The sequence below is a fragment of the Hirundo rustica genome, chromosome 1, assembly GCF_015227805.2.
Source record: "Hirundo rustica isolate bHirRus1 chromosome 1, bHirRus1.pri.v3, whole genome shotgun sequence".
Classification (NCBI taxonomy): Eukaryota; Metazoa; Chordata; class Aves; order Passeriformes; family Hirundinidae; genus Hirundo; species Hirundo rustica.
This window is the reverse complement of record NC_053450.1, coordinates 7,576,272-7,603,847: the sequence shown is the minus strand read 5'-3', so window position 1 is coordinate 7,603,847 and position 27,576 is coordinate 7,576,272. Positions and strand designations below refer to the sequence as shown.

At 41.3% G+C, this 27,576-nt stretch overlaps 2 protein-coding genes across 9 annotated transcripts in view; both read left to right on the top strand.

Moving 5' to 3' along the window:
* PHF20L1 (PHD finger protein 20 like 1) overlaps positions 1-8,109 on the top strand; it is a 56,893-nt gene extending 48,784 nt beyond the window's left edge. For all 8 annotated transcript variants that reach the window (XM_040087584.2, XM_040087598.1, XM_040087591.2 and 5 more), the window contains 2 exons: positions 1,372-1,534; positions 2,658-8,109. In XM_040087584.2, the coding sequence (XP_039943518.1) occupies positions 1,372-1,534; positions 2,658-2,800 (306 nt within the window). In that variant the 3' untranslated portion in view covers positions 2,801-8,109. The remainder of the gene's footprint in view (positions 1-1,371; positions 1,535-2,657) is intronic.
* A 4,790-nt stretch (positions 8,110-12,899) lies between these two features.
* Positions 12,900-27,576, top strand: part of TG (thyroglobulin) — a 152,048-nt gene continuing 137,371 nt past the window's right edge. Inside the window, exons 1-8 of the mRNA XM_040080105.2 lie at positions 12,900-12,963; positions 14,608-14,716; positions 15,590-15,687; positions 16,138-16,341; positions 16,559-16,718; positions 21,103-21,209; positions 22,332-22,475; positions 24,217-24,402. Of these exons, the coding sequence (XP_039936039.1) occupies positions 12,900-12,963; positions 14,608-14,716; positions 15,590-15,687; positions 16,138-16,341; positions 16,559-16,718; positions 21,103-21,209; positions 22,332-22,475; positions 24,217-24,402 (1,072 nt within the window). The remainder of the gene's footprint in view (positions 12,964-14,607; positions 14,717-15,589; positions 15,688-16,137; positions 16,342-16,558; positions 16,719-21,102; positions 21,210-22,331; positions 22,476-24,216; positions 24,403-27,576) is intronic.

Sequence of the window (27,576 nt, the reverse complement as noted above, 5' to 3'; positions counted from 1 at the left end):
CATTCTTGAGAGCCTTTTAATATTCTGGTTTTCCATTCTGTTTTGTCTGACCCTAATCTGCAGTTCTGTTACATACTTCCATTTCTCTTACAAACAGTGTTTGGGTTAACTGTTATCAAGTCCCTTTTTGGGCTATGCATTATCTTTAAAATTATATTTAATTTCCTTTGTTTTGCTTCTGAAACCACAAGCCTTCCCAGCCTGAACCTCCTGTTATTTCTTACCCATGAGCTGTATCCTTAACTCTCTGAGCTCTTCAGAGAGGTGTATTAATACAATTAAAGTCTTTCTTTGCTCTGGCATGACATCAACTGACACTGCACATGTATCTGGCATTCTAGTCCTTAAAATAAAATCTTCAATAGTGAAAGAACTTCATTGGGTATGAAGTAATAGTGGATATAAAATGGAAGCTGTTAATCCTGCTAATTACTGCAGATGCTGAGCATTTTTAACTTGTTAAATCTGATCTACTTCCATTCAGTAGCTAAAACATCAAATATAGAAAGATTAGGAGCTCATGTATTATCTCTGCCATGCTGTGAAGGTATTAATTATATAAAAGAAATCAATCTTCCTCAGATCCTATGTTTGCATAACTCCACATGTTACTGTAACTGACCCCAAACATGTTCAGTTCTGCCCCTTCCTGTTCTTGGAAGATAGGTGGGGTCATAGCAGGTAGGAAGAGAAATTTTTGTCTTAATCAGCAAACAGAACAGATTGCCCAGAGAGGGTGTGGAGTCGCCCCCTCACTGGAGATACTCCAGAACCATCTGGACACAATCCTGTGCCATGTTCTCTGGGATGACCCTGCTTGAGCAAGGGAGGTTGGACCAGGCTATCCACTGTGGTTCCTTCCAACCTTGACCCATTCTCGGATTCTGTGAAATAGGATGTCCAGTTTATGTGTGCAAAATAGTGACTGTTGATACCTTAGTTACTTCTGCATTGTAGAGAGTTCTCCAGGGAAACAAATTTTAGGATTTTGCACGTTTTTGGTGGCAGTACACCAGTGCAGTTCAGCACTTAATGATTTAAGTTGCTTTTTATATAAAAAGGGCACAGAAGTACAGTCTGTCTTACTGCATTAAACAAAGTATTTGAGCTGATAAACTTCAGTGCTAGGGAAATAAGGCAGAAGGTATAGGTGCTTATTTATGTGGAATCTGCATTTTGTTTGGAATAGTCTACTGATGCGTCATGGTATGTGGTTTTCTGAGTAAGCTTTTTGTTGTGTATGCAGAAGTACAGTTCTTAGCCAGCAGAGTTTATCATGTGGCTCAAATGTTGAAATCAACACCAGAAATTAAAACGAAAAAAAAAATCTTAAATGGCAATTTTTTTTTTCTTTCTGTTGCTCCTATGAAGAATTCTGCTGAAGGAAACACTGTGTTTGTTTGTAATGAAAGAAAAGGCTCAGAAGAACAAGTGGACACACATCTTCAATGGCAGCTAAATCTCCTCACCCATATAGAGAATGTACAGAATGAAGTCACCAGCAGAATGGACCTGATTGAAAAAGAAGTTGATGGTAACTGCACTGCCAGATTACTTGTTAATGTACCTGTAGTAGCATCTCTCATAACTAATGAGTTCAAAGTGATGTGAGGCACTGAGGATGGATTTTTAAGTATTCTGTTCAAATTTGGGTCCCAGAATTATAAGCAGAGGTTATACCCTTGATTTCCCCACTCCCTTCCACAAGTTTTCAATGCAAATAAAGTAGATTAAGCAGCTCAGGCACAGACTTCAGAAAGCTTTGATAACTTGTCTAGTCTTTGTTCAGACATGGATCATAAAGCTGATGGCTTTTTCTATGCCTGGAGCAAATTTTGCCTGATTGTTCTAGTAATTTACAATATTTAGGGAAAAACAAGGTATTTATCATGCCTTCAACTTTTTTTTTTTTAATTGTCTTCAACTTTGTTTTTTTATTATTAGTAAGCAAGTGGTTTCATGAAGATAATTCAGTCTTCATGAGAAAACCTGAATGAAATTATATTGTACAAGAATATTGTAGCACATAAGCGTCTATGACTTGCCAGTCACAGAAACTAGTAATTAAGGGAGCTTGTAGTTTAATCCTAGGACTCCTTAATTGATCTTTTAACAAATAAAGTTGTCTTATCTCTATTTGCAGTTTTACTTCCGGTATCCCTACTTTTCCTAGGCAGTGTTTCTAAACCAACAGGGTTGACCTTTTCCCTTCTCTGTTTCTACAAGCAGAGAAATTCCTTGAAAACATTTGTTGAAGTTTGGAAAACCATTCTGTAATCTGGACCTTGTCCACAGGAGCCTGTTAAAGTGGCAGAAGCAAACCTTGTGTTTAAGGGTTGCATTTTCTGTTCCAGAACTGCCAGAGTAGTCCATGAACTGAAGTTGCTTTTATGTGTAGAGACAGTAAATTGTGAACCAAGGGTAAATTTAACTCCCAGGTACCATTCTACAGCAACAATCAGATCAGAAGATTGGATTGTTCAAGAGAAATACGGAATTAGTTGGTGTTTCCCTAACAAAATTTCTTCTGTTGAATAAAAATCACAGCCTCAGTGTATTTTCCCTTTTTATGAAAGACAAAGTAAGAAGGAAAAGTTTAATTGGAAACTGTTTCTCAAAGACTTACTCTAATCAACTTCTTCCTTTCCCTTCTGTAGTTTTAGAAAGCTGGCTTGATTTCACTGGAGAACTAGAACCACCAGATCCTCTGGCAAGATTGCCTCAGCTCAAGCGACGTATCAAACAGCTCTTAATCGACATGGGAAAAGTACAGCAAATAGCAACACTTTGCTCTGTATGACAAAAGGAAGACTAAAGGAGTAAAAATAGGTTCTTTACAGTGAATTTTCTTATTAGCCACAAGACTGACAGGAAGACAGCAAAAAGCTGAGCATTTATCTGGTTCTTTGCTGATTACATTAATAGCCTGAAGCTTTAGAAAGAAGAGAGGAAGTTTAAAGTCAGGAATCTGTTTTACTGAAAATATTAATATTCAATGTCCAGGCTTCAAAATTATGTATAATATACTGAGAAATGACAGTTTCTCAGGATTTTAACATGTTAAACAAGTAAATCCCCAGGTACAAGAAAATTCAACAAACAAAAACTCTTCAAAGAGCAATGCCACTGCTTTGAAACCCTTGGCAAACATTTCTAAATTAGCAGAATTCAACTGACTAAAAATGTAATCCTCTTATCTTGCTAGCGAAAGATAGATACAGAGAGAGCTGTATCTTCTCTACAAGGAAGGTTTTTAGATTATTTCTTAACAATGTTCAGGAAAGCAAATTTACTAGCTTTGATTTTTGAAAAAAATTACTTGTCATGGTCTCCCTTTAAAAATATATTTTTAAATAGAAACCTCTAGAACAGCACCCCTAGGCTCCTTTAAAACAGAAGTGGAAAATAATGGTCAGATGTGCCAAATAATATTAAAATCACTGGGATGAGAGTTTGATTATGACTTAGGCAAAGGTTTTTTCCAAAGTCCTACTTGGTGCCAGCAGTCCATCCAAAATTGTATCTAGTTATATTTTTTTATGTTCTATAGCAGTGTTCAGGAATCAAGGTACAATTTTTGTCCTGGATAGCTCTTTTCTCATGTTGGCCTTGTGAAAACTTCACTGTCCTCAGTGGGGATGAGGAATGACAAGAGCAGCACAACTGTCTGTGGCTGAGGAAATTCTAAACCATTAGAGGAAAAATCAGAAGATACCTTATTAAAGTTGTTAGTATAAAATTTTTCAGCTTCAGTGAATGAAATGTCATGAAACCAAAGGCAACCTACTTGCTCTGTTAGCTCATGCTGGATTTTGAGCCCAGGACTTTTCCTGTGCTGATAAGTTGCCGCTGTACCCCGTGCTACGTCGGTGTCAGTGTGTGTATGTATATGTGTGTAGCTACACGTACATATATACATACCATACACATTTCTAACTACACATGTCTACTTTTATTACCATAGACTACAAGAACTGGTGGTTCATAATACCTTTTAACAAGCAGTTTCTAAAATTGAAAATAATGTATGTACAGGTTTTGAAATTTGTAAAATATGACTGTTAAAAGGAGGCTATTTAACAGAGGACATTAAGATACTTGAACATTTTATGCCTCATATCTGTTTATCTGTTCTAGTTATCTGTATAAAAGCATTTTAGAGCCGATAGACAGGAAACTTGAATTTACCTTTTGATAAGAGTACAAGCCACTGTACATTCAAAAATTATTTAAATTTGCAAACACACTGTTCTATATGTAAGGTACTGTATGTAAAACTGTTTATTAAAACTATTCTGCATACTCTACATTTTCCACTTTTCTTCCTGATCTACATACAAATGTAAAAAATAAGTGATTGTTATTATGTACAGATCATCAAAAAATCTTGGAATGCCTTTTAAGGATGCATACAACTGAAAAAAATGTGCCAAAGATGGATTATCTGGGAAAGACCTTGCAACCAGTGCATTGAACTTTCATGATAAAACCATTATTGAGAAAGAAAGCAGCGTGGCTGGTTCATTGCTAAAGTAAACCTACCCTGACCTTTCCTCTCTGTCTGTCGTACCTGAAGTGAGTTATCACTCCTGATGGCCAAAGCAAAATGTAAACCCCTGTTACAGAGTGGTTGCGATTTAAAAAGTCTTCCCACATCAAGCTTGTAGGAGACATCACAGAGCTGCGCAATAACATGGAATTATGAAATGGCTAGCAACTCCATAATGCAGAAAGAATGTTAGAGCTGTGGAGTTGTCGAATTTGATAGCAACTGTTAATAAATATTCTGTGTTCTATAGTTGATGCCTAAATAACTGCTTCAAACATGAATAGCTGAGTGACCTACTTGCTTTTGGATATGTGAGACATTTTTATAGACTATTCACTTGCTGCATATCCTCGAATGTGGTACTGTGTGTACTATATAAGAGAAATGTAAATCAAATTAATTACTTTGAAACAAAGTGGAGTGTATTTACAGAATTTATACAGCATACACTGTAGCAATATTATGCAATGTGTGTGCATGTGTGTGATGTAATATAATTGTAAATGTTACTGAAGGTGAAGGTGGACTTGGAAAGTTCAGGTGGGAAGGCAGAGGTTTTATTCTTACTACAGAGATGGAGGAATGGTATCCTGAAAAGGAAATCCTAAGGTCGGAGTTGAAGTTGCCCTTGCAGCTTTAATGTGTCTTCTGTGTATATGTAATGGCCTCTTAATTTACACAAATATGTAATTTTACCCCTCAAGATCCTGCCGTATTCAGGATGGACTGTGCTTACAAAAACAATCTGTTCAGTATTTTTTTTTTTATGTTCATTGTGTAGTCATGTATTATGAAAATTCCTGCAAGCATTCATATCTTCTAAGAAATACAATCTCTGTGTCCATGCGGACCATACTATGTATGATACATCGTGTACTGCTCAAATGTTTCACAAACTTGTCTGAGATTGCTTTCTCAAGTCATGGTGCTGGTCTGTAAACATGTGGACATTAGTTTCTGACCCCAGTTTCTCAAGTACTCAAAGATTTGAGATGCTTTTGAGATTTTTCTTTTAAACACAAGTCAAGTGCCATAAAAATACTAAGTGTTTTGCACAGAATGTAACCTACAGTTGATTGCTTTGCTCGTGCGCTAGTCAACCCCAGTGTGATCTGGCTCTTACCAGAATTTCTTCCTAGTTGGCCTTATCAAGAGAATCTTATTCCTGTAGGCATAATTCTCCTTCTGTCTTCCTGCTTCCTCTCTAAATAAGCCAGGGATGTACACTGAGTCTATCTGCAACATCACTTATTGGGGTGTGAATTGTGACTGCATTGTTTGATGGAGGGGATGGGCCCTCTCTGAGGAAAAAATAGTATATGGCAATGTAAGGACTGTTTGATCTGTGTGCATAGAAAGGCAAAATGTTTAAATTTCCAGCCTTCTTTCACTGAATAAGCGTTCTAAATAGTAACAAAAAAAGGGAAATGTCATTTTACAGAAGCCTCTTGTGGTTTCACAGAGCTAAATGGCAAACTTTTGGAGCCTTTGAATACCTAGCTTTTTGTCTGAGGTTTAGTTAGGGGTTTGTTCGTTTGTTTTTAATAGAGGTATCAGGGTGATTGCATTTCAAAGCCTGTTCCTACTTGTAACCATACTGAAGGCATCTACAACAGGAATTCTGAAGTCTTTCAGTTGCAGTGATGGCAGGCCAGCAGTACTGCAGTCAAATGAAAACCCCATGTTGGTGCTGTGGTCTGGTATGACGTGATGGGGCTGCCATGTTCTGGCTACAAAATGGACACGCTTCAGGTCATATTACAGGGAATGGGTTGGAAAGTGCTTCCTGTTAACCTTTCTCTTGGATAACTGTAGGTTGAATAGTGCCCATATTTTTGATATTCTGGCCTTAGATGCAAAGATCTTTGTTCAGTTGTGGAGTGGTTTACAGTGGTAGAAGCCTGTCACTTTCATTCAAATAGACAAAGAAGATGGGTTGCAATTTTCTGATAGATTTCCTGTATTTGCTGATTGGCAAAGAGTTGAACCTGTTTGTCCATGGGTACAGTTATCTTGTATGGGTGACAGCCCCTGTCTCTTAATTTTGTCTCTGAGCTTCTACATGTGCTCATCTGTTCATTCTACAGCTTGCATCTGTTCCTCTTTTTGTTCTTCAGCTTTCTGCACTCTGGCTTCTGAGGTGCCTGGAGGGTGCCACTCCTCTGTTCTCATGCCCAGTTCTTCCTGACTGCTGTGGGAAGCAGTCATGGGCAAAGGCCTCTTTGGCTCTTCTGTCCACAGCCTCCAGAGCGTCCTGGGACTTGTGTACAAGTTGGAGTGTGTGCACCATAATCAAAATCTCCAGGTGTTTTTGATACCTTTCTTAAGCAAGCCTCTTCTGTCTTGTGCAATTGGTGATCTTCCTCTACTCCCCTCTGGCTTCTAACCTAACCAGACTTGAATTAATATTACAGCAAAACCCCTCTGGCACTGTTGGGCTCCAGCACTTCTTACCGAACTCAGGGTTGGGATGCAAAGGAGTCATTCAAACATTACAGTAAAATTATAAAAGTGTCTGATATTGTAAACCACACTATTTTTCCTTTGTATTTGAAGGGAAGCTATAACCATTTTTCTTCACTGGAACTTTAAAAGGCACAAAACAGATCCTGAACTGAACTGGAGCTTGGTGTAAAAATCAACAAGTGGAGGATGGGCAGGACTCTGCGGGCAGGGGTTCACAGCCACAAGAGCAGTCAGTCTGTCCCAGCTGCCATGCCCCATTAGTAGCTCTGTGGAGGTGCTGATGTGAAAGGGCGTGTGTGCAATGATGCCATTCATTTGCAAGCAGGATTGTTTAGAACACTGGAATTATAGGTTTTTGCTCTACTGCTTAAAAATGTTTCAGTATATGCACCTTAATTCTGAAGTGCTTATTAAAATCAGAGGCTTAATCACTTTTGAAATGCCCATTGCTATTCTCACAATTTATTAGCTCACGATTTTTTTCTGTTGTACTGATTGCATATGGCTTTAGGTGAGGATTTTGCAGAGGCTGTTTGAAATGCTTCAGTAATGGTTTCTCTTATACTTTGTTATGTCCTGGGCACTGGGTGTGGGGGTCTGTCTTTAGCAATAAATATTATACACTATGTGTATATCTGTTTGTGTATGGAAAATAAATACAGAGCATGTAACAATGGTGAAAATACACTGCACCGAGTGCAGATTGTGCATTTGGCAGCCATTCTGCACCAGCCTGAACAACCCAAATGAATAATTGGAGACCACATGGAGAAAATGAACTAGCATGGAAAGTCATTCAGGACAGAAGTTCCCTTCCTTTATTCTGTGGGCTGGATAACTAAAGCTAGTTCAATTGCTGTTTGCTTCAAACAGCTGTCTTCCTTTCCTGAAAACTGGCCGCCAAGCCTCCTGTGTTCAGCTGTAGCCACGTGTGTCAGTGTATTGTCACTAAACATTCTGAGAGAGGCAGCACTGCACTATGATTAAATCTTCTATGAGAGAAGCAAAATACTTCCTTCTGTGATTTGTTTTTTTAATAGCAATAATGTTGACTGCATTCTAATACTCACAATAAAGGTCTGTTGAGATTGTTATGTGCCTGGGCTCCCTTTCCATGGACTTTTCTTCTGGTGAGCTAGTGAGTGTTTGCATATGTTTTAAAGCATTAGGGAATCTTCAGCTGCATGTTTAGCCTGTAGTTCTTAGGTTGTGTGCAGTCATGGATACTCACTTTTATATACTGCAGGGCTTGAGGGAATATTCATTTGTATTTTAGCCTGTAGGCAAATGATACAATCAGTAAATTATTTGCAGTACTGAATTACTTAATGCATGTAGCAAAGTAATTAGAAGATATTTCTGTTCCTGAGCTATTTCGGTGTTTTAACAATTTCAGGGTTTGAGTTTTGCAATGCACTTTATTCTTTACAGTCAATGTCTTTCAACAACATGTTCACAGTAATGGCATCTCTTCTTGTGGGCAGACATGTGCCCTTGTACAATGTCACTACAAAGTAACTTTGTTTTTAGTAATTTGATTTAATATCATCCACAAGTTGTTCAAGACAGTACTGTGGTAGAAAACAATTAAGTCAGCAATGCTAAAGAAGTTCTCTTAGACATCCTGTGGACAGGACACAAATGATAAGTGGCAGATGAACAAAACTGGACAGAATCTCAATAAGTTACTGACATAGAAAAATGTTTTCATTCTCAGAAAAAGTAGATATGATAATAAATGTAATGAAATTAAAACTCCATTCTGAAACATTTTAGTCATTGTTGAAGGTACAGTCTCAAAACAGGTTCTCAAGATACAAGACCAGATTCAGATCTTGGAGCAACACACTGAAACACTTTTTTTAATTAGCAGACTTTCTGAAGAAGAGGTTTCCTGAGTCAGACCAACTGTCTGGCCAGCCTAGAGTCTTGTCTGCAGTAGAAAGAGGATGTCAGGTCTGTACAAACATACTATGAAATGTCTGTGCAAGTTGGCTTTTTTCCTGAATGTGTCTTTCAATTCTGGCAAACTGAGGGTTCCTTTACCAAAATTTTTAGGTCCATTAGTTTTATCAGTCACTTGACAGAGATAGACTCCTCAAGTTTAATCCATCTTTTTCATTGGTGGCTTACAGAATTCACAGCTTTGTTGTATGGCAGGACCTGTGTTTGTCCTTGAACTTCCCTTCTGACTCTACTGGCCCTACACTGTTGCCTTTACTTCAGAGAAGGTTAAATATTGCACTATTGAAAAGACCCAAAGCGGTTTTGTCCCACCAATACCAAGAGTTTGTCACCCTGTTGCTGTCCTTGTGTGACTCGTGGTGACTTTTCTCACTGTCTCAGCTTTTTTTTTTTGTCAAATATTGAATTGATTCAAGTTGCCAATCCTGTATGTCACTGTGGTTGCAGACCTGGCTCCTTCTTGGGGTTTCAATCCAATCTGCATCCCAGCTGTTGTGAGAGTAAATTACCTACTTTTCTTCCTGTAATCACTGTAGTACTATCGGATAGATGAAAACTCTGTTATTTTCAATCAATAAGTATGAAAAAATAAAATAAAATAAAATAAAATAAATTTGTCCTAGAAATGGTCAGTTCCTGCAGGGACAAATGCAAATTCAAATATTCTTACATGGGCTTCTTTAGGTTCTTCTGTCACCAAAGGCACTTTGCCAAATGCTAAGTTATAATCTAAAATTTGACAAGTCCTGTACTCACTTTTCTGATCTAGCCAAGTTTAGCATGGAAATGACTGAAACGTCCCCATCATACTTCCAATTTGAAGAACATGTCATGTATAAAGGGAATACACCAAAAAGTGTATTATCTAGGGCTGTCATCTTGTTGTCTTTTAATTTTGCATCACATGAGGTCTTAATCAGAGATGATAGAGATAAGTGCTTCATAAGGTCTTGGAAATAATTGTGCTGAATGTAAACCTTAGTTCTCTATCTGTAAATGTAACAAATGACGTTAACATTTTTTATGTAGCTTTCTTAAAATGTGTGAGAGGATTGTCCAACACTGGTGCTTTATTTAACACAGAAAAACAACTTATTGTTTGAAATTAATGAACTGATTGATGTAAGCAGAATTCCACAATGTTTTTGATTCTTAAAATTTTTGCTTCTGATTTTCTGCCTCATTTGGGAAGCTCCCTCCAGTTCTTTTTTTTAAACTAAGGTTGACTTCTCAGGCTCGAATTTTATTGGGGTAAGAGTAATTTTTCTGTGGATGCAGATGTTTGTGTATTTATATACAGGAATCATTTTTTCCCTGGGCCTTTCCATATGTAAAATTGCAGTTGCACAAACTGTCTCTTCTGCTAAGAAAGTGTATGCAAAACTGGAACAAGGAATAAATGTCTTCTCCTTCTTTGAGGTTTGTGATTTCTCATCCCACTAACCTTTACCTTTTCCACAACAGTTGTAGTTTGTAGTATAGCTTGAGTAGCTTTTGCTACTAGGTACAACAAAACAACTAATTTCCAGCACTAGAGCAGTGTTTTTGGAGACATGATAGTTTAAAGGCTCTATTTGCCACAGGGACCTTTTTCACTTACTCCTTTTCTGCTTTTCATTGGTGAGCTAATTTAAGATGTTACTCTGTCTTTTCTCAGGTGCAAAAATTAGAGGTCAATACCATTGTCCCTTCACTGACGGTTATGCAAGACTTTTCTTACTTTGTATTTGACCAGCCATAGATAGACAAGTGCCTCTTTTTCTCTGTTGAATGTGAATTCCACACATTGCTTTGTAAACAACATTTTTTCCTTTTTAATCCACGGGCTCTTGCATCCCCTTGAACGTGCATGTACCAAGATGCCCACCTTGGTTTGACGCACATCTAGAAGTGGTTTGAGTGATGCCAATTGCCAAAATTCCTTTTCTCACTTAGTTTTTTAAGAGACTTTTAAGACTTGGCCGTTCTTCCCAACTTGAGTAGTTCATACATTGTTTTTTGGGTGTTTCAGAAGGAAATAAACATCATCTTGGGAATCAGCAATATGTAGATATTGTGAGTTTGTGCTTCTTTCTGATAATAATAGCCCTTTGATACTTCGAGCTTTCCTGTCAGCCTTACTCCATTATCAGCCTTTTATAGCAAAGATTAAAGAAGGAAAGTGAGTAGCAACCTTAATAAGCTCCTGTCCCCTTTGGTGTGCAGGGAACCTGAATGACTCTTTTCTAATAACTTCAGAAAATTGGACTAAATCAGTATCACACACAGACCCCCAACACACTCTGGAGAGGTTTCACTGGCCTGGAGACATCACAGTACCCTGCAAACACTGAGGCAGTTGCCCCTGCAGAGCCTGTCTGTGGCACTGGGCTGGGTTCTCTCTAGTTCTCTCCTGTCTGCCCCACTGTGCAGGGCTCAGACACAAACCTGAGGCTCTTGGAGCACCCTTTGGTCAGAAATACATGTTGTGGTCAAATTTTTCTTCTTTAATGATTAATGATTTAGCCATGCTGGTGCTAAATTGAGTTGGATTCTTTCGCTCTGCATGGATGTTTCCCTACATATGCTATGCTAATCCAGAAATTCAGCTTCTTTCTGTGCCTGCTTGATCAGGGCTGTAACAAGATCTGTCATCTTTATGCCTCTAAAGGTTGCTTTTTTTGGTCTGTCATCTATACTGGATGTGTTCTTCGTTTTTTCCCAGCTTGATCTTTCTGTAGATTGTTGACATTGCTCAAGTCCAGAATAGGTTGCTTGAAAGTAAATTCCAGATGCGGTCCCACTCATTTTTAAAAGCCTAGTCATGCTAACACAAGCTTGTGCTGCTCTTGGAGATCATATTTACCATATCCATCAAACACCGTGGCATGGCAGTGGTCTACAGCCAGCACAAAAGGATGCTTGGATCACTGCTGTCATGATCTTAGTCTGTGGGAGAGTACCAGCAGAACTGTTTCTAGGCTGTCTAGTGCCCATGAATCACAAAGAGTGCTGCTCTCACTTTTTCTTGAAATCAAGTTAAATCTGGCTTCAAACATGGGCTGTTATTGTTTAAGTAATTATTTGAGGCTTATTTATCCAACCACCTTTGTACAAGTGGGGGTGAGTTCTCATAATTCCTGGTCGAAGTAAATGCTGACTCACAGTTACAAGAGGTGGCCAATTAACAAGTGAAATTCTTACATGTTTTATGCTGATGATCTTGCATGTAATTAGTACCAAAAAGCTTAACTTAAGAAGTTTCATGGTCATACTGATATTACAGCTGGAGGATGAAGCCCAGGAAGTGAAACTGTGCCTGTCAGATACTTGGCTGTGTTGAAGAGCATGGTGCAAATGGGAGTGAAAGCAAAAAATGGACTGTAATTGACTCTGATCCTCAATTCACTTTAGCCAGTGAGGTGCATCCATCCTGTTTTTCACTTGGTAAATGTATTATGAGTTATATTCACTCCTAATGTGCAGTGCCCAGAGGTCTCACTCTGGTCTGTCCTTCAGCAGGCTCAGCTCTCTGGGAATGCAAAATGTGAGATTTCACTGGGGAGCACAGAGCCTGGCTGCACCCTGGGGCAGGTGAGAGCCAGAGCTCTGCAGAGGGTCACAGCAATATGCTCGATTTACTTGTTGGAATAACCAAGCCCCCCTGCCACCCACTGTGCCTGCTGCCACTTGGCTCAGTTGTGCTCCCTGGAGCGAGGATGAGAACTGGCTGAGGGGAGCCAGGAGGGCAGTTCCAGCTGAAGGAGCCTCTTGCAGATTGCTCAGAAGCATCGTGTGCGTCACTCACCCAATTCTGTGCTCAGCTAGCAGCACAGAAGTGAACCCATCCCTGTGATGGGCACTACAAAAGGGCAGCAAAGGCTCTGTGGGGTATACAGAGCTGCCTCACAGACAGGAGATGGGGCTCTCCCACTGCAAGATGGGCTCCATCCCATTTTGCATCCTCTGTTGCTTTATTAGCGTAGCAACAGCAAATATATTTGGTAAGTACACTTGTCCTTTTCTTCTGCCTATGTCCAGGGGAGACTGATCTTTGTGCTGCTCTATGTGTTGTCCTGATGAAGTATATAATGATTTTGAATTGCATGCTGCAAACTTAGCTGGTTGTTGTGTGCTGTGCAAACGAAGGCTGGGGTCCTGGTTAAATACTAAACTATAAGCATCTTTAAGTAGTCAGGCTTAGCTGAGTTTGTACACCTGGATTTTTGGTGGGAAATATATATATATATATATATATATATATATATATATATATATATATTCTCAAAGGTTAGAGAAGGAGCCTAGGTAAGAAAAGGTGCTTCTGCAGGGTTGTAAATTTCCTCAATCACATCTACTTGCAGGTGCCATTGTCTAATTTAGGCTTGTACCTAAAGAAACTGGATAGTCTGAGTGCTGCCTCCAGTTCTTTGTCCTGAGTTTGATAGTCCTGCACAGCCAGTGATTTGAATCACTGAATTAATTATTCATTTAACTCAGACGCCTTGGCAGACCCTCTCTAGCACTGTACACAGGGATCTCCACACATCCCAGAGCAGCTGATGTTTGAGGTGAAAATAGGGAGCTTTGACTATGTGACATTGCCTGTAGATGAGAATACCTGAAATTCTGCAGTCTCATGAAAATTTTCACATGGTCTTAAGGGGGACACAGTAAAAATTCACAGAAAGAGATGTGATTGAGAAGCATTAGAAGCACAGGAAGCAGCTGTAGAAGTTCTGTGAGTTGCAAATTATTTCAGGATGAAAAGCACTCAGAATACTTATGATGTATTTGCACTACAGTGTGTGATCATGCTCAGACGAAATACTGGCTTAAGCAAACATTTGGACTAAATTGCTGTACCTGTGGGTTTGTTTGCTCTATTTTTATAAACTAATCCATGCTATTAAGAGCATGACATTCATCAGATTTTGAGGATGAGGAAGTGTCAGATCAACTAATCTGCTCTGTAAAAAAGAACTTACTGAATTTCATCATTCTACATTCTACATTTAAAACAGCAGCAAATGTGACTTTGAATGCATTAAAATTTTGCTAGGTGGCTTCAGTAGTTGATGATTTGCCCCACTGAAAATTGAGAGTGCTCCTAATATGAATTAGTCTGATGCTGCTGCTAGAAATTGATTAATTTTAAATCTTTAATGAGATTAAGAAGAAATACCGCTCCTTTTGGTGAAATAGTGAGTGACTTAGCTTCAATAAAAGATAATTACTCAGAAAATTTAATAGGGGTGTGTGTGTGTTTGTGTGTGTGTGTGTGTGTGTGTGTGTGTGTGTGTGGTTATGCAAAGGGCTCTTTTGTGGTCATAGGCACAACTAAGTAAAAAACCCCAAGTACCAGAAAACTATAACCGTGGCAGTACAGAACGGAGCTGAGACTGACAAAAACACAGGCCTGGGAAAGGGGTTCATGATCATCTCCACCATGTGCTCATCCTGCAGCTGGCAGAGCAGTGGGTTTGTTCAGTACATCCCTGTGCTGTGCCACATGGAAATGCACACAGGGAGTGATGGCAAAACAGCCAGGGACGACCCCTGAACCTGGACTGTTCCTCTGCAGCACTGGCACTAACAGGGTTTGTGGTGAGACTACCTTCAGGTGTTTATCTTCTTGCTATTTTCAGAGTATCAGACCGAATCCCAACCGTTGCGTCCATGTGAACTTCAGAGGGAAGAGGCTTTTTCAGCAGGAGAAGCCTACGTTCCTCAGTGCTCAGAGGATGGCCAGTTCAGGTAATTCATCCCTGCTATTAATGTGCTGCCATATGATGCAACCTTTCATTGCTAATGAAAGTTTTAGCCTGTCTTGAAGAGCCATGGTATCAGTGGACTGGAGGATGAGGGGTCTAGAAGACTTGAAGGGACTCCACTGAGCCACATTGCAGATCCAACCCCTACCAAATGAATTCCTTGTTATTGGAAGTAATCTCTGGTTTAAGAGGTCAATCTAAGATTAACAGGCTAATCTTGGCAGCATTTTTGCATGTCAAATACTTGGTGCAGTTTGCAGTGTGCTGCAGTTTGCTGTCTTCCTACATGTGCTCATGGGTGAATGTGTGTGCCAGCTGGCACAACTCAGCCAAGCAACTGAGAACTTATCCACCCTCATTAGTGGCACAGTCAGGTTTCCTTCTAAAGGCAGTGAAGAAAAAGCACCCAGAGAACAGTGATTTAGGGAGCAGCATGTTGCCTGAAGGTGCAAGAAGCTGACAAGTCAAAGCTGAGACTGAGTACAGATTGTAATTTCTCTATTATTATCTTGTTCTTGCCACTGGTGGCAGATGTGACCATTCTAGATTTGACTTAGAAACTGTCTCAAAGTGTATGCTGAATCTCAGATAATGAGAATTTGGGTTCTGTCCAACCTGCTTGCTTCCTCAATTACTTCAATTCACATATCTGCCATTCCTGAAGAGTTAAGAGAATTACTAGAGTTAAGGGTTCCCACTGATCAGAGTTGCCAGAAATGCAGCTTTTGAAAGTTCCATTATTTGTGATTTTAAAGTATTTGATGTGATTTAGTTTGCTGTATGGTTCTTTTTATGTCTGATACTGACTGAGGACTCTACACACACAAAATAAAATGTTACTTGTGATCATCTTCAGGACAGTCCAATGCAGTAGGAACGGTCTTTCCTGTTGGTGTGTAGATGAGAATGGTGTTGAGGTTCCTGGCAGCAAACAGAATGGATATCCCGTATCTTGTGAGTAAAAAGTTTCTATTTTTGCTCAGATTGAGTAAAGAACCATTTAAATCTGCATTTGAACTGCTGAAATTAAGAAAAGGCTAGCCCAGACCTCAATAGACTCTAGTTTGTGGTAATTTGCTCTGTCTTTCTAGTGGAAGTTCTGGAGTTTCTTCAAGGCTTGTCATGGAAACCTGATATCCCCGGATGTCTGTATTTACGAAGTTCTCTGTATGACAAATTGTGAATGAAAATTTGATTTAATATAATGGCTTTTGCGTTAGAGAGCTTCAACCCCATCTGTGGTGGGGCTTCTCTATACAAATTTTCATAACCTCAAGTCTATCAATGTCCTTATGCCATGCGGGTGGCACACTTAGAAGTTGTAATTCTGAGATGTTGCCTCAATAAATGATTCAGTGGCCAACAAGAACCTTCCTCTAACAGTGCCCCTCTCTGGTATTTCAGGCTTGTCCTTTTGCCAGCTGCAAAGGCAGAGGATCTTGGTGAGCCGATACATCAACAGCAGCAGCATCTCCTACATCCCTCAGTGCCTGGATTCAGGAGCTTTTGACCAGGTGCAGTGTGACATGGAGCTGGGGCAGTGCTGGTGTGTAGATCCTGAAGGAATGGAGATTTATGGCACCAGACAAAGAGGAAAGCCAGCACAATGTAAGTAATATTCAACAAAATGATGGGGTTTGTAGGTTTGAAAGGCTTGGTGTGAATAGGGACTGATGAGATCATTGAGTTCATAAAAACAAAAGGATGCACCTCAGTGTCCCTGCTCAATGTAATGAATGTAATTCCCATTTAAACAACAGGGTGGCCATTCAGCAGTTTGTGGTAAGCTATGAGACAAATAAACATTACCTCTTTCCCTCGTCAGGTCCAGGGAACTGTGAGATCCGAGATCGTCGCATCCTGCATGGGTTTGGGGAGAAGAGCCCACCACAGTGCTCAGCAGATGGAGAGTTTCTACCTGTGCAGTGCAAGTTTGTCAACACAACAGACATGAGTGTTTTTGATCTTGTTCATAGTTACAACAGGTAAGAGCTCAGGCTTCTGAATCAGGAAGGGAATCCTGCACACCCCTTCAAGGTCTGATTGATTTTTTGTAATTTTTGCTACATGGAGCCCTTCTTCTGTAACTGCACATTATGATATATTCAGTTAAAGAGTGGACCAAGTGAAAAAACATTTTTCTTCTGAATTAAAATGGATTATTAAAAAAAAAAAAAAAAAAAAAAAGAAAGGAAAAAAAAGAGAAAATATTCCATCCCTGCAGTCTAATTGGTGTGTCCTCACACAACACTGGATACCACATTGTGATCTGTAGTTGGGAAAGTAGCCAGGGCTGCTTTTGAGACAGACAGACAACAGCAAATGAGATAAATGCAGAAGGAATAGAGGAATTTGGATGTATATATGAGGTAGGAAAGCCAATTCCATATAGGAGATGAAAGCGGATAGACAAGTGATAACATGCAAAGATGAAGTTCCATCTGATGGTGAGAACCTCTTACCTGCCTAAATATTAGGCAGTGCCAGGGTTGCTCACATGGGTGAAACAGCGAGTTATAAACAGCTGTTGTGGTGCACAGCTGGCTTTAGGTGGCTGCAGAGGGTTGGGGAATGCTTCAGAACACCGGATCACATCCTTGTGTGTGGAGGCAGGAAGCTGTTGTCTTGTGGAGGAGCTGGGAATTAATGCTGTTATTGGAGACTGGGCAAAGGGAACTGATGGGAGAGGAATTTGTTTTGGCACAATTGTTCAGACTCTCCAGGGAAACCTTTCAGTGTCTCGTGAAGTGTCCCTGACTTGGCACCTCAGTCAGCACCAGTTTCCCTGGTGGAGGGCAGTGCACTAAACAACATCTCATTGTGACTCGGCTCTGTAGCAGCAAAGAGGTTTTATTGTAAATGTCAGTTTTGCTCTTTGGAGGGGTTTCTTGTTTTTTAATTTAAGTAAAACTGAAAGACAGCTCTGAATGCACAGTGCAAATTTGTCAGAGTTTCAGGAGAGGTAATTTTGGTGAAAGCAAAATAATCCAGCTCTTTTGTTTGTTGGTCTATGGAGTGTTGAAATGCTAAGAAAGCAATTATAGTGGAGAAATCAATGCTTTAAATTGACTTTTTTTTCCTCCCACTGGGAGATTTGCCTGCAAAGACCTGCGGAATTGGATTTATTTTCTGTCCATGTCATGTAATTAATCACAGCAGGATCATTTCTGTCCCAGCTGTCTACCTTCTAATTATGGTATCGGCTTAACCTATTGCCATCATATCTCAGTATTTCAGGTCATTAACATATTTATTTTCACACTACTCCTGCCTGAAATGTCATTATTCCTTCCCCAAACAAGGGCAGAATGCAGAGTTGAAGGGATGAGTTTCACAGCAAAGGACTGTAGCTAAATAGGAATTTTAAGCCATATTTTATGTTCATATGGAACCAGTGGAGAAGCCTTCTTTGGTTCCACAGACTGATTTTTGAAATTTAGACATTTCATCGTAACTCTCTTTCCAAGTCATTTCCCTAGACCTTCATAGATATTCCAGAATAAGCCAGTATGTTAAACCACCTCCCCCAAACAAATGGGGAAACTCTGAAGTTTAAAGCTAAGACTTTCCCAAACAGAGGACTTCCAAAAAGAAAGATGAGCCCAAATTTCCTGCCTCACCTGGAGGGCTTGGCTGCTTTTACTTTTTTTGCATGGACTGTGTCCAGGTCCAGCCTGGATAGGTGGCTATATAGAACACCCTGTGGCAGATTAATGGGAATTATCAAAAAATCAAAAGCCAAGGAAGATTTTTTTTTTTTTAAACTTTCTTGCTACAATCAGTAGTGAGTTGTCTTTGCTGGAAGCCAAGAGCTGAGACTCATATTTTGAAGGCCAACAACTTCACATTTATTTATTTTCCTGTATTGCTGAGTGTGAGCATTCTTGTTGAAACACATGGAGACATTATAAATTTATCCAAAACTTAAATGTAGTCACAGTTGGTTTGGACTCGCTCTGAAAAATGAGGGATTCTGTGTTATCGCTACTCATCTTGTGGTTAAAGAGTCTGAAAAAATAAAAAATGTAAGAACGGGATTTTCCACATAAGGTGAGAAAAGTTTTGCCCTCTTGTTTGTGTGAGCCTAATTTATATCTGTTTGTAATTTTTTTAGCTTTACCTCTCAACTTGGAACAAAAATAACCAGAATGACAAGAAGTTACTACACATCTGCCCCATATAAAATAGTGTAATTGTGTGTGTGACTTTTTAATGTTAGAGAACAAAAGAAAACATGAGGCAGAGTTTTTCCATTGAATCCTGTTTCACTCAGATAGAGGCTGAGATGCTGAGGTGATGAGCTCCAAGGACATCAGCAGTGCAGAAAATTGATCGTATTCCTGACTGGGCAGTGGACAGTGCATGATAATCCAGGGGAGCTGAAAGTTCCTAAAATACCCCAAGCTGTTTATGTCCATATGCACATTGGAGACTATAGGAATATGCTATTTATGTGTTTATGCATTAAATTGTATTGTTCTCATGCTGGCAGAAATCCCCCTGTGCCCTGAAGTGTGACATTTTGATCTCTCTCAGCATGCCAGTGTCAGCCGTGGAGCAGGATTTGACAATCCAAAGTAGAGGGAGTCAGTGGACCTTTAATTTGAAGATGTGGAAGGGTACCAGAGCAAAGCAGCACCACACAGGGATGTACAAATTTTGAGACAGAAGCACTGCTGGGTAACACTGGGACAACCCTGAGGTTACAGTCCCTTCCTCTGACAGAGATGCTGCTGCTTTGTGCATTCCCAAGGCTGTGCTTTGATGTCCTGTGGAAGCAGTAACATCTTCTGCTCTCCTGACAGGAGCTGGTGGAGCTCCCAGGAGTCACCCCTCCTATGAAGACAGGCTGGGAGAGTCCACCCTGGGGAAGAGAAGGCTCTCAGGAGACCTTATAGCACCTTCCAATATGTAAAGGGGGCTACAAGAGAGGTGGAGAAGGACTTTTAACAAATGCACAGTGTTAGGACAAAGGGGAATGGCTTTGGACTGAAAGAGAGTAGGTTTAGATTTAGATATTAGGAAGAAATTCTTTCCTGTGAAAGTGGTGAGGCACTGGCACAGGTTACCTACAGAAAATGTGGATGCCCCATCCTTAGAAGTGTTGAAGGCCAAGGCTGGATGGGACACTGAGCAAGTTGGTGTAGTGGGAGCAGCAGAGGGGTTGGAACTAAATAGTCTTTAAAGTTCCTTCCAACTCAGAACGTTCTATGATTCTGGCAAAGTCTTGGAGGTGGCAAAGGCCCCTTGCTCTGCTTGCCTGAGCACCAGCTCTGAGCCAGACAAGCATTTCATTGCAGTTCTCAGGCTACATTTTCTAGAGCATTTCTGAGGCTGCTGTAGTGTGGCACTGAACTGAACCTGGTCACAGTTTCACAGGGTGGCTGTGAACTGCCTTTCCCCAGTTAATCAGTGCCTAATCCACCAATATTCTTATTGCCGAGTGTCTGTCCTTGGTAAAAGCCTAATTTGTGTAACTCTCTGAAGGTGTTGAGCAGAAAATTCCATTCCCCTGTTGCCAGGTTTTTCCCAATCAGCCATGTGCAGCTGGGACACCAGACCTTTATACTATTTCAGGGTAAGGGGACGTGTCCATAAAATAATATGATTGTTTCAGAACTTGGCACTTTGAAACTAGGAAAACTTATCTTTTGCTTGGAGAAACCCTAGGATGTCTGCCAGTTAAGACCACATTTATTATGTTTTTTCCCATTTGGACTCTATTAAGTTTTGTTTTAAATAATTGCTTTGCTGGAATATGGCTGTTGTCACTCCTAGAATATTACATTGGAAACCATCTCTTTCAGAAGCCAAAGTCAGTCTTGTTGCACGTTAAAATCCCTTTCTCCTTCTCCTTAATATGTTGAGCCATGCCTTGAAAATGAAGGATATTAGCAAGGTTTTTATCAGCTTTTGTACTTAATTCAGTGCAGAAATCATACGTGGCATGTAAAGAAGGGGAAGCAACCTGTTTTCTTAGGCATTCCGCCATCTCATGCAGATCTGTGGAAGAAGCTAATGAATGGGTGTTGTAATAACATTAAGCCAATGCCCATGTATTTTACACTTTTTGACAGCCTTCTGAAGATAAGAATAGAATTGAAAGTGAGTAAGATGCAGGGTACATGCTTAGGAAGGCTCAGAAATCTGTTTGAAGGGAGATTATCCCATTTGTTTCAGCTATCCTGCTGAAACAGCAAGCTGGATCATGTCAGAGCCTGGTTGCCAAAAGGAAACCAAAGTGTTTTGTACTGGCCTTGTGCTCTGCAGACATCCTTCTCCTACAGAATCAGGAAGGAAACAGCTGACACTTTGTTGTGGTCCATGGGCCTCCCTGGGCTCTTCACAGCACGCTACTTTTTCTTGCAGGCTCCCAAGGGCTTTCCAAAAATTCAGCTCGGTGAGGGAAATGTTCCCAGAGATCTCTGCATACTGTTACTGTGTGGACAGCCTGGGGAGGGAGTTAGCAGACACAGGTAAGTGCCCTCCAGCATCCCATCCTTTAATCTGGGTGCTGCTGTATTCCCAAGGGAAAGGACAAATAACAACTGTCAATCTTCAGATTCATTTGGAAATGCAATGTCAATCTTACACGGGGTAAGACCAATGTGACCAGTGTAATGCCCCTGGGAAGGGCTGGAGCTCACTAATGACATCCCACCCTGAGCAGAGCCTCAGTCAGCAACGAGTGGACTTGGTGCCTGGAGCTAATCCTGTCCTCTTTGGGATGTGGAATAGGATTTCTGAATGTCCTCTTTCTGCCCACACTAGAAAGCTGTGTCATATTTGATATGTCCTACTAGCAAATCCAGGTGAATATAAAGGGCCTGAAGAATAAACTCTTCTTGCTTAGGTAGAATCATGGAATTGTTTGGGTTGGAAACGACCTTTAAAGAACATCTACTCCAACCTCTCTACAATGGGCAGGGACATCATCTTCTCTCATCTCAGGATTTAGGGATTTTAATAGCTGATGGGATGCTTTAGAAGAAAGAATGTTATTTTTTCAGCAAGAAAGAATGACGAGGTTGAGAATTTCGAGAACTTCCTTAGATACTGTGGTTTTAATTTCTATTTTTTTAAAAAGGGGAAGAATAAAAAGCACAATAGCTTGAAATTTAAATAATAGTCAAGAATTTCAACATTTAATTCCCAGGGGGGAAAAAAAAAAAAAAAAAAAAAAAAAAAAAAAAAAAAAAAAAGTTCTTAAAAAATCTGTGCACTCAGAGAAACTACTGAATGTCTTGGGTTTTAGTATGCAACCAAAATGACTTGTAGTTGGTTTTGGTAACAACTGTTTCCAAAATTCCATCAATTTCTGTACTGCAGGCTGAACCTAACAAAACCACAGCCTATAGTCAGTTATAGGATGTTTCTCCTGCTTGTTTTGGCAGAGGTCAAGGCATAAAGGTAGTGCCTGGGCACCCAGCACTGGGTGCAGGATGTGGTGCATTAGGGCTATGCAGAATAACTTCACATTTGATTTTTTTAGAGGACTGGATTTATTTTTCATGAGAGTCTCCCAGCTTTGCTCCTCTGGTATAAGGGTGACTTCTGTCTTAAAAGCAGGCCCTGTACTAAACGTGTTTCTTTCCCAGGCTTGGAACTGCTGCTTGATGAAGTTTACGACACGGTTTTCTCCGCGCCAGAGCCTGCCCGCACATTCACGGAGAGCAGCATCCATCGGATCCTGCAGAGGCGATTCCTGGGCATCCAGCTGGCTACCTCTGGCAAGTTCAGGTGTAAGTAGAACCCAGGAGATGCCTTGTAAATCAGGGGGCAGATCTGGAGCTTTTATGTGACAGCTGCTGTTGGGGAGAGTTGTTCTTGGAGGGTTTTTTGCTCTAAAAACATAAAATAGCACAGTTTTAATGCCAGAATCAAGGTCCCTCAATTGCAGCTGGCTTTTATCCTCTGCACTGTACATTCTTTACCAGCAGATTGTACCTGTCCTCTGATCAGTGCTTTCCAACGTGCCTGCTGATCACATTGTCTGAAATCCCATTAACCCTGGGATTATGGAGATGGATTTATTAAATTAAAAGAACAAGAAAATGCTCCCTAGTTTATGTTGGTACACTCAGAAACAGGAAGGATTTTACACTGACCCCAACACCTCCATTCCCAGTAGGCCACAAGAGAGTTTGTAGAGTTTGAACTTTTGGATCCACCCGTGGGCCCATTCCTTCCCTGGTCAGGGCAGGCATGTGGGGAGGGGGTTTCTCCACCTACAGGTAATGCACTCTGCAGGACAGGAGGTCAGGTACCTCCTCTCTCCTAGACCAGAGCCCAAAGCAAACTGCCTTGGCTGAGGAGAGTTTGAATCTCCTGGGTGATACTTCATCCTCCCAGCCAAAGTCCCAAACTCCTCTGGCATTGCTTTCTGACTCTTGCTATGGAGTTGCATCACCAGAAATATTAAGTAGATACTGATGTCAGCCCTCTGGCCATATAGTCACACAGTTTTTCTGGCTTTGGGACAAGGTGATTCTTCAGGGGAGTCTTGAAGGCACCTTCCCTCTGTGCTGCACAGTGGTTTTGGCTGAGCTGTGGCAGTAGCTGGGGCTGCAGCGCCTGTCGGTGCAGAGGAAGGTGTTCCAGCCACAAGATGGAGATGTGACCTCGTCCATCAGCCACCGAGGGGTTGCTCTGGTGGCTTACGCAGCTCTGTCACCCGGAGGCACTCAGATGAGGAAAGCTGTCAGAGTCCCCTGGATGAACAGGTTGCTCTGGCACACTGTGCTCTCGCTGCCTCACTCGGGTAGCTGGGTGTAGCTGGAAAGTTCTTGAAGGTGACAAGTGTTTAGGTTGTAGGATTGCAGGTTAATATAAGCAAGCAAAATTTCTCCTCAGAGGGTAAAGTCCTGTATTGGAGAGATCATACCTCGAAAAATTTACTTGCTGCATTGTTGTCCTCTCTTGCCTTTAAGGCCAGTTTGAGAGGAATAGGGTCTTCAGATCCTGGCAGAGGGAAATGGAGAAATAGGGTGTTCTCAGCCCAAATCTCCACAGTCAGGTGCAGATCTGTTGGCAGGAGCGATACCTGATTCTCTTCAGAAACATTGATGTTTGCCTTCAAATCAGTCTCCCAAGCTGTACATCTGTCCCTGATCACCAACTTTGCTTTTGCACTAAGTGCTAGAGCTCCCCCAGCCTCCAGCATGGTTCCCTGGGAGAAATATTCCTGCTCTGCCTGCTTGCAACTGTGGCTGAAAAAAATGTGTCGAAGTTTTATCTTCTGTTTAGTTTTCAGAAATTAGACCTACACTAGAAAATCGTGGGGCAAATTCTTTGTGGGGAAAAAAGAGGATGGGGAATTCTCATTTTGCTCTGGCACTGAAAACGATCAGGATTTTTTTTTTTTTCCCTTTTTTTTTTTTTTTCCCCTTTCCCCTACTCCCAAGGAGACAGACAATGGGCTCGAACAGAGGTGGCTGTGAAACGCGAACCTTCCCCCGCCTAACCCGTTCCTTCTCCCCGCAGGCCCCTCGAGGTGCGAGGCCGAGCGCTCCGCAGCCCTGCGCTTCCGGCAGCCCTACGCGCCGGCCTGCGCCGCGGGCGGCGGCTACGCGGCCCTGCAGTGCTCCGGCGCGGGACAGTGCTGGTGTGCGGACACGCAGGGGAGACAGATCCCGGGCACATGGGGCCCCGGACAGCCCCCGGCCTGCGGTACGTGTGGGAGTCGCCCGAGGGAAAACGAGCCCATCTCTCAGCGCCTTCAGAAGGAAGCGGCTCCTTTCCCGGCTCTGACAGATTCTGCTGTTCAAAGATAATCCCTGCGGTTAAGAGTCACGTTCTGACAAATTATTAAATGTCATACTGTTTTAATATATATTTTTTCTGTTAGGATCTTTCTTTAGCCTCTTAGTTTTGTGTGCAGCCAGGCTTTTCTTTGCAGCTCTGATATCTGGCTCTTGACTCCAGGAACTGAGGTGTTAAATGAGAATATCTGGGGTAAGCTAAGGAAGCAAGTGATGGTGATTTTGTGTTTTATCTCCTTCCTTTGGTGAAATACTGTGGAATTTCATCTCCCATTCTGACTGTTTTCCCCCAACTCTGTCACTGCATATTTTGCCAGGAAAACTGCTAAATCCTGTAAAAAACCACCCAACAAACAATTCAGAAAAGGTGTATGGGTTAGGGCATGGAGAGATTCCACAGACAATACACCATCAAATCAGTGCCCCAAATGGAAATGACAGCAGAAATGTCCAGGGGCCAGAGGGGAGGAGGAAAGTTAAAAACCTTTGCTCTGAAGCACATTACCTAAATATTTAGGATTGTGCTGGAGGGCTGGGGCACAGGGTCTTGATGTGGGGGTTGCCGTGGGGGAAGGCAACTGCTCTGTCTGTGAGACAGCCCAGCTTCCCATGAGCTAAAAAAGGAGGAATCTGCCCTAGGTGTCACGGCTCCAAGTGCTCAGAGCGCTCTGGGCACACACAGGCTTACTGTGAACGGAAAACTTCAGCGTGCCTTCGAGGCGGATCACCAAGGATAGTACAAGGGAACCTCTAAGAGGCCTCGCCATATGTTGGGACTGGTTGTCTTCTCTTTGAGTGTGCTTTGCTTGAGCCCTCCTGATAATTTTTTGAGGGAGGGGGGCTGAGGACAGGGGGGAATGACTTCAGACTGCTTGCAGCTTTTATTGGCAGGCTCAGGAAATTTAAGCAGGGAAAAATTTCTGCGGATTAGCTCCTGAGAAAGTATTTCATGTGGTTGTAGCTGAAGTCTTCAGACAGCTACATGTGTGTCTCCAGTTCTCTGTTTTATTTTGTGTTCAAAACCCACGTGGATGTGGTACTTAGAGACACAGTTTAGTGCTGGGCCTGGCAGTGCTGGGTTCATTATTGGACTCAATAACCTTACAGGTCTTTTCCAACCTTAATGATTCTGTGATTGTTTAATGTCTTTGGCTCTCACACTCAGCAGTGTTAACACTGGAGCAGTCAGAGCACCAGGCAGTCCTCATAGGGACATGCTTTTTCTCAGGCCTTTTGCAGTAGATTCACACCATTAGTGCCTTTGGTGTTTATTCTTTCTTCCTCTGTTTTGATTTGATTCAACAGTGGGTAGGAGGGAGGGGAGTGTTTATGATCCTACATTTGTTTCATATTACTGTTACTGTGGATTGTGGCTTCCACTAACTTATTGGCCCTCTGAGGAATGTTCTTCATCCCTCTAACCAAGAGCCAACATTGAAAACAGAAGGGGCCCATCCTACAGAAAGTTCTTTTACAAAGGAACTTCGGGGAAGGGACCCTGAGCTCCTGTCAGGAACTGCAGAGCACAACAAGGGTGCAAAAGCAGGAGTGAGAAAGACATCAATCACAGAACATCAGATTAGTTGCTTATCTTTTTAGCAGCATTTTAGGTTTTATCCTGATTGTTAACAGGATTTGTGACTGCTTTATCATACTGCTTGGTTGTGGAATAAATGGAGATGGAGTGGGGAGCCCAAGGGAGCTGGTGCTGGAGCAGAGTAAAGCTACTTATCCATCTTGTCCCCTACAGGGACAGCAGTGATGCTGAGTGAGAAAGAATGAGAATCATGGAAAATGCACATAACTTCCAAATATCCTCCTGCAGGTGGGAGATGCCCGAAACTGGAGGCTGAATCTAGATCACTGTGCTCAGCCCTCCCCTGTGGAGTTATCTCCCAGGGATTTCCTAATTGCCCTCTAACCATTTATCCTTCCTAGCACTCTCTGGCAATAAATTTCATGATCATAATTATGTGCTCTACATCTGGACTTCTCTGTACTGTGAGAAATACTGAATAATTGTCTATTGTGAATGATGTGGAGAATCCTGTATTTTAAAAACCTTTTTCATATTGTTTTGTCCAGGCTGAATGTTCTCTTGTACTAAAACAGCTGTTCTGTCCTCAAGATATTTTTTCCTCCCTTCTCTGTAGTTCTGCTACTTTTCAAGGACAGGGAACTGTGTGGCATGTGAGTTGAGCTGCTGTGTGCATTCCAGAGATGCAGTCAGTGCCATAACCATCCTGTCTGTCTGATTCTTGGTGTCTTTATATTCACCAAATCTTTTCCTTTTTTTGCTGTCTTTTGAGCCCTCAGCTTTGTGCTTCTTCACTGATGTGTTGCATCCTAACTCGGAGCTGTTGCTGCCTGTGTATCAGCGTACAGATGGGGCTGGAGGGAGCTACACCTGTGACACAGCTTAGCCCAGGACATGGGCCCAGGGCCGCTGTTGGTACCCTCAATATGCTCACATTTGACTATTTTTGTTGGAATTCTGTATTTTTTCCCTTAGATCTCCTTCATGAATGCCATCTGGTTCTTAGCACTCTATCACTGCTAATTTTAACAATTCATTTTCAAACCTCTTGCAATGAACACCTCACTATGAAACTGAAGATCTAGTTAGGAAACTTCCATAAATTCCTTATTAGTGGGCATTGTTTAAAATAACTTTCTGTTCATCCACAATCTATTTCTCCTTCTTAGGTTCCCACATTTCACCTGGATCATTGGAGGTTTTATTAGCAGCAAGCATCCTACTAGAGAGCTAAAATATTTGGAAAAGACATTCCTCATTCTTTCAGACATGGGAACAGGAATGAGAATTTACATTGGGAAGCAACAGAACCAGTAAAAGACCACAGAGCAGAGAACTCAGCAGTGGGGAAGGAGTGTTTCCTTTTCATTTTGGGTCTTGACTGGAGAATTTTATCTGTAAACCATAGGCACTAACATTTCAAATTCCTTAACAATGTGCCTGATGCATAGTTGAGAAGCAGGTTAATCTATACTTTAATGCTGTTCTTGCTCCAGCTGCATGAAAGAGAGCAATAGAATTACAGGTTCTGGAAGTTCTGAAATG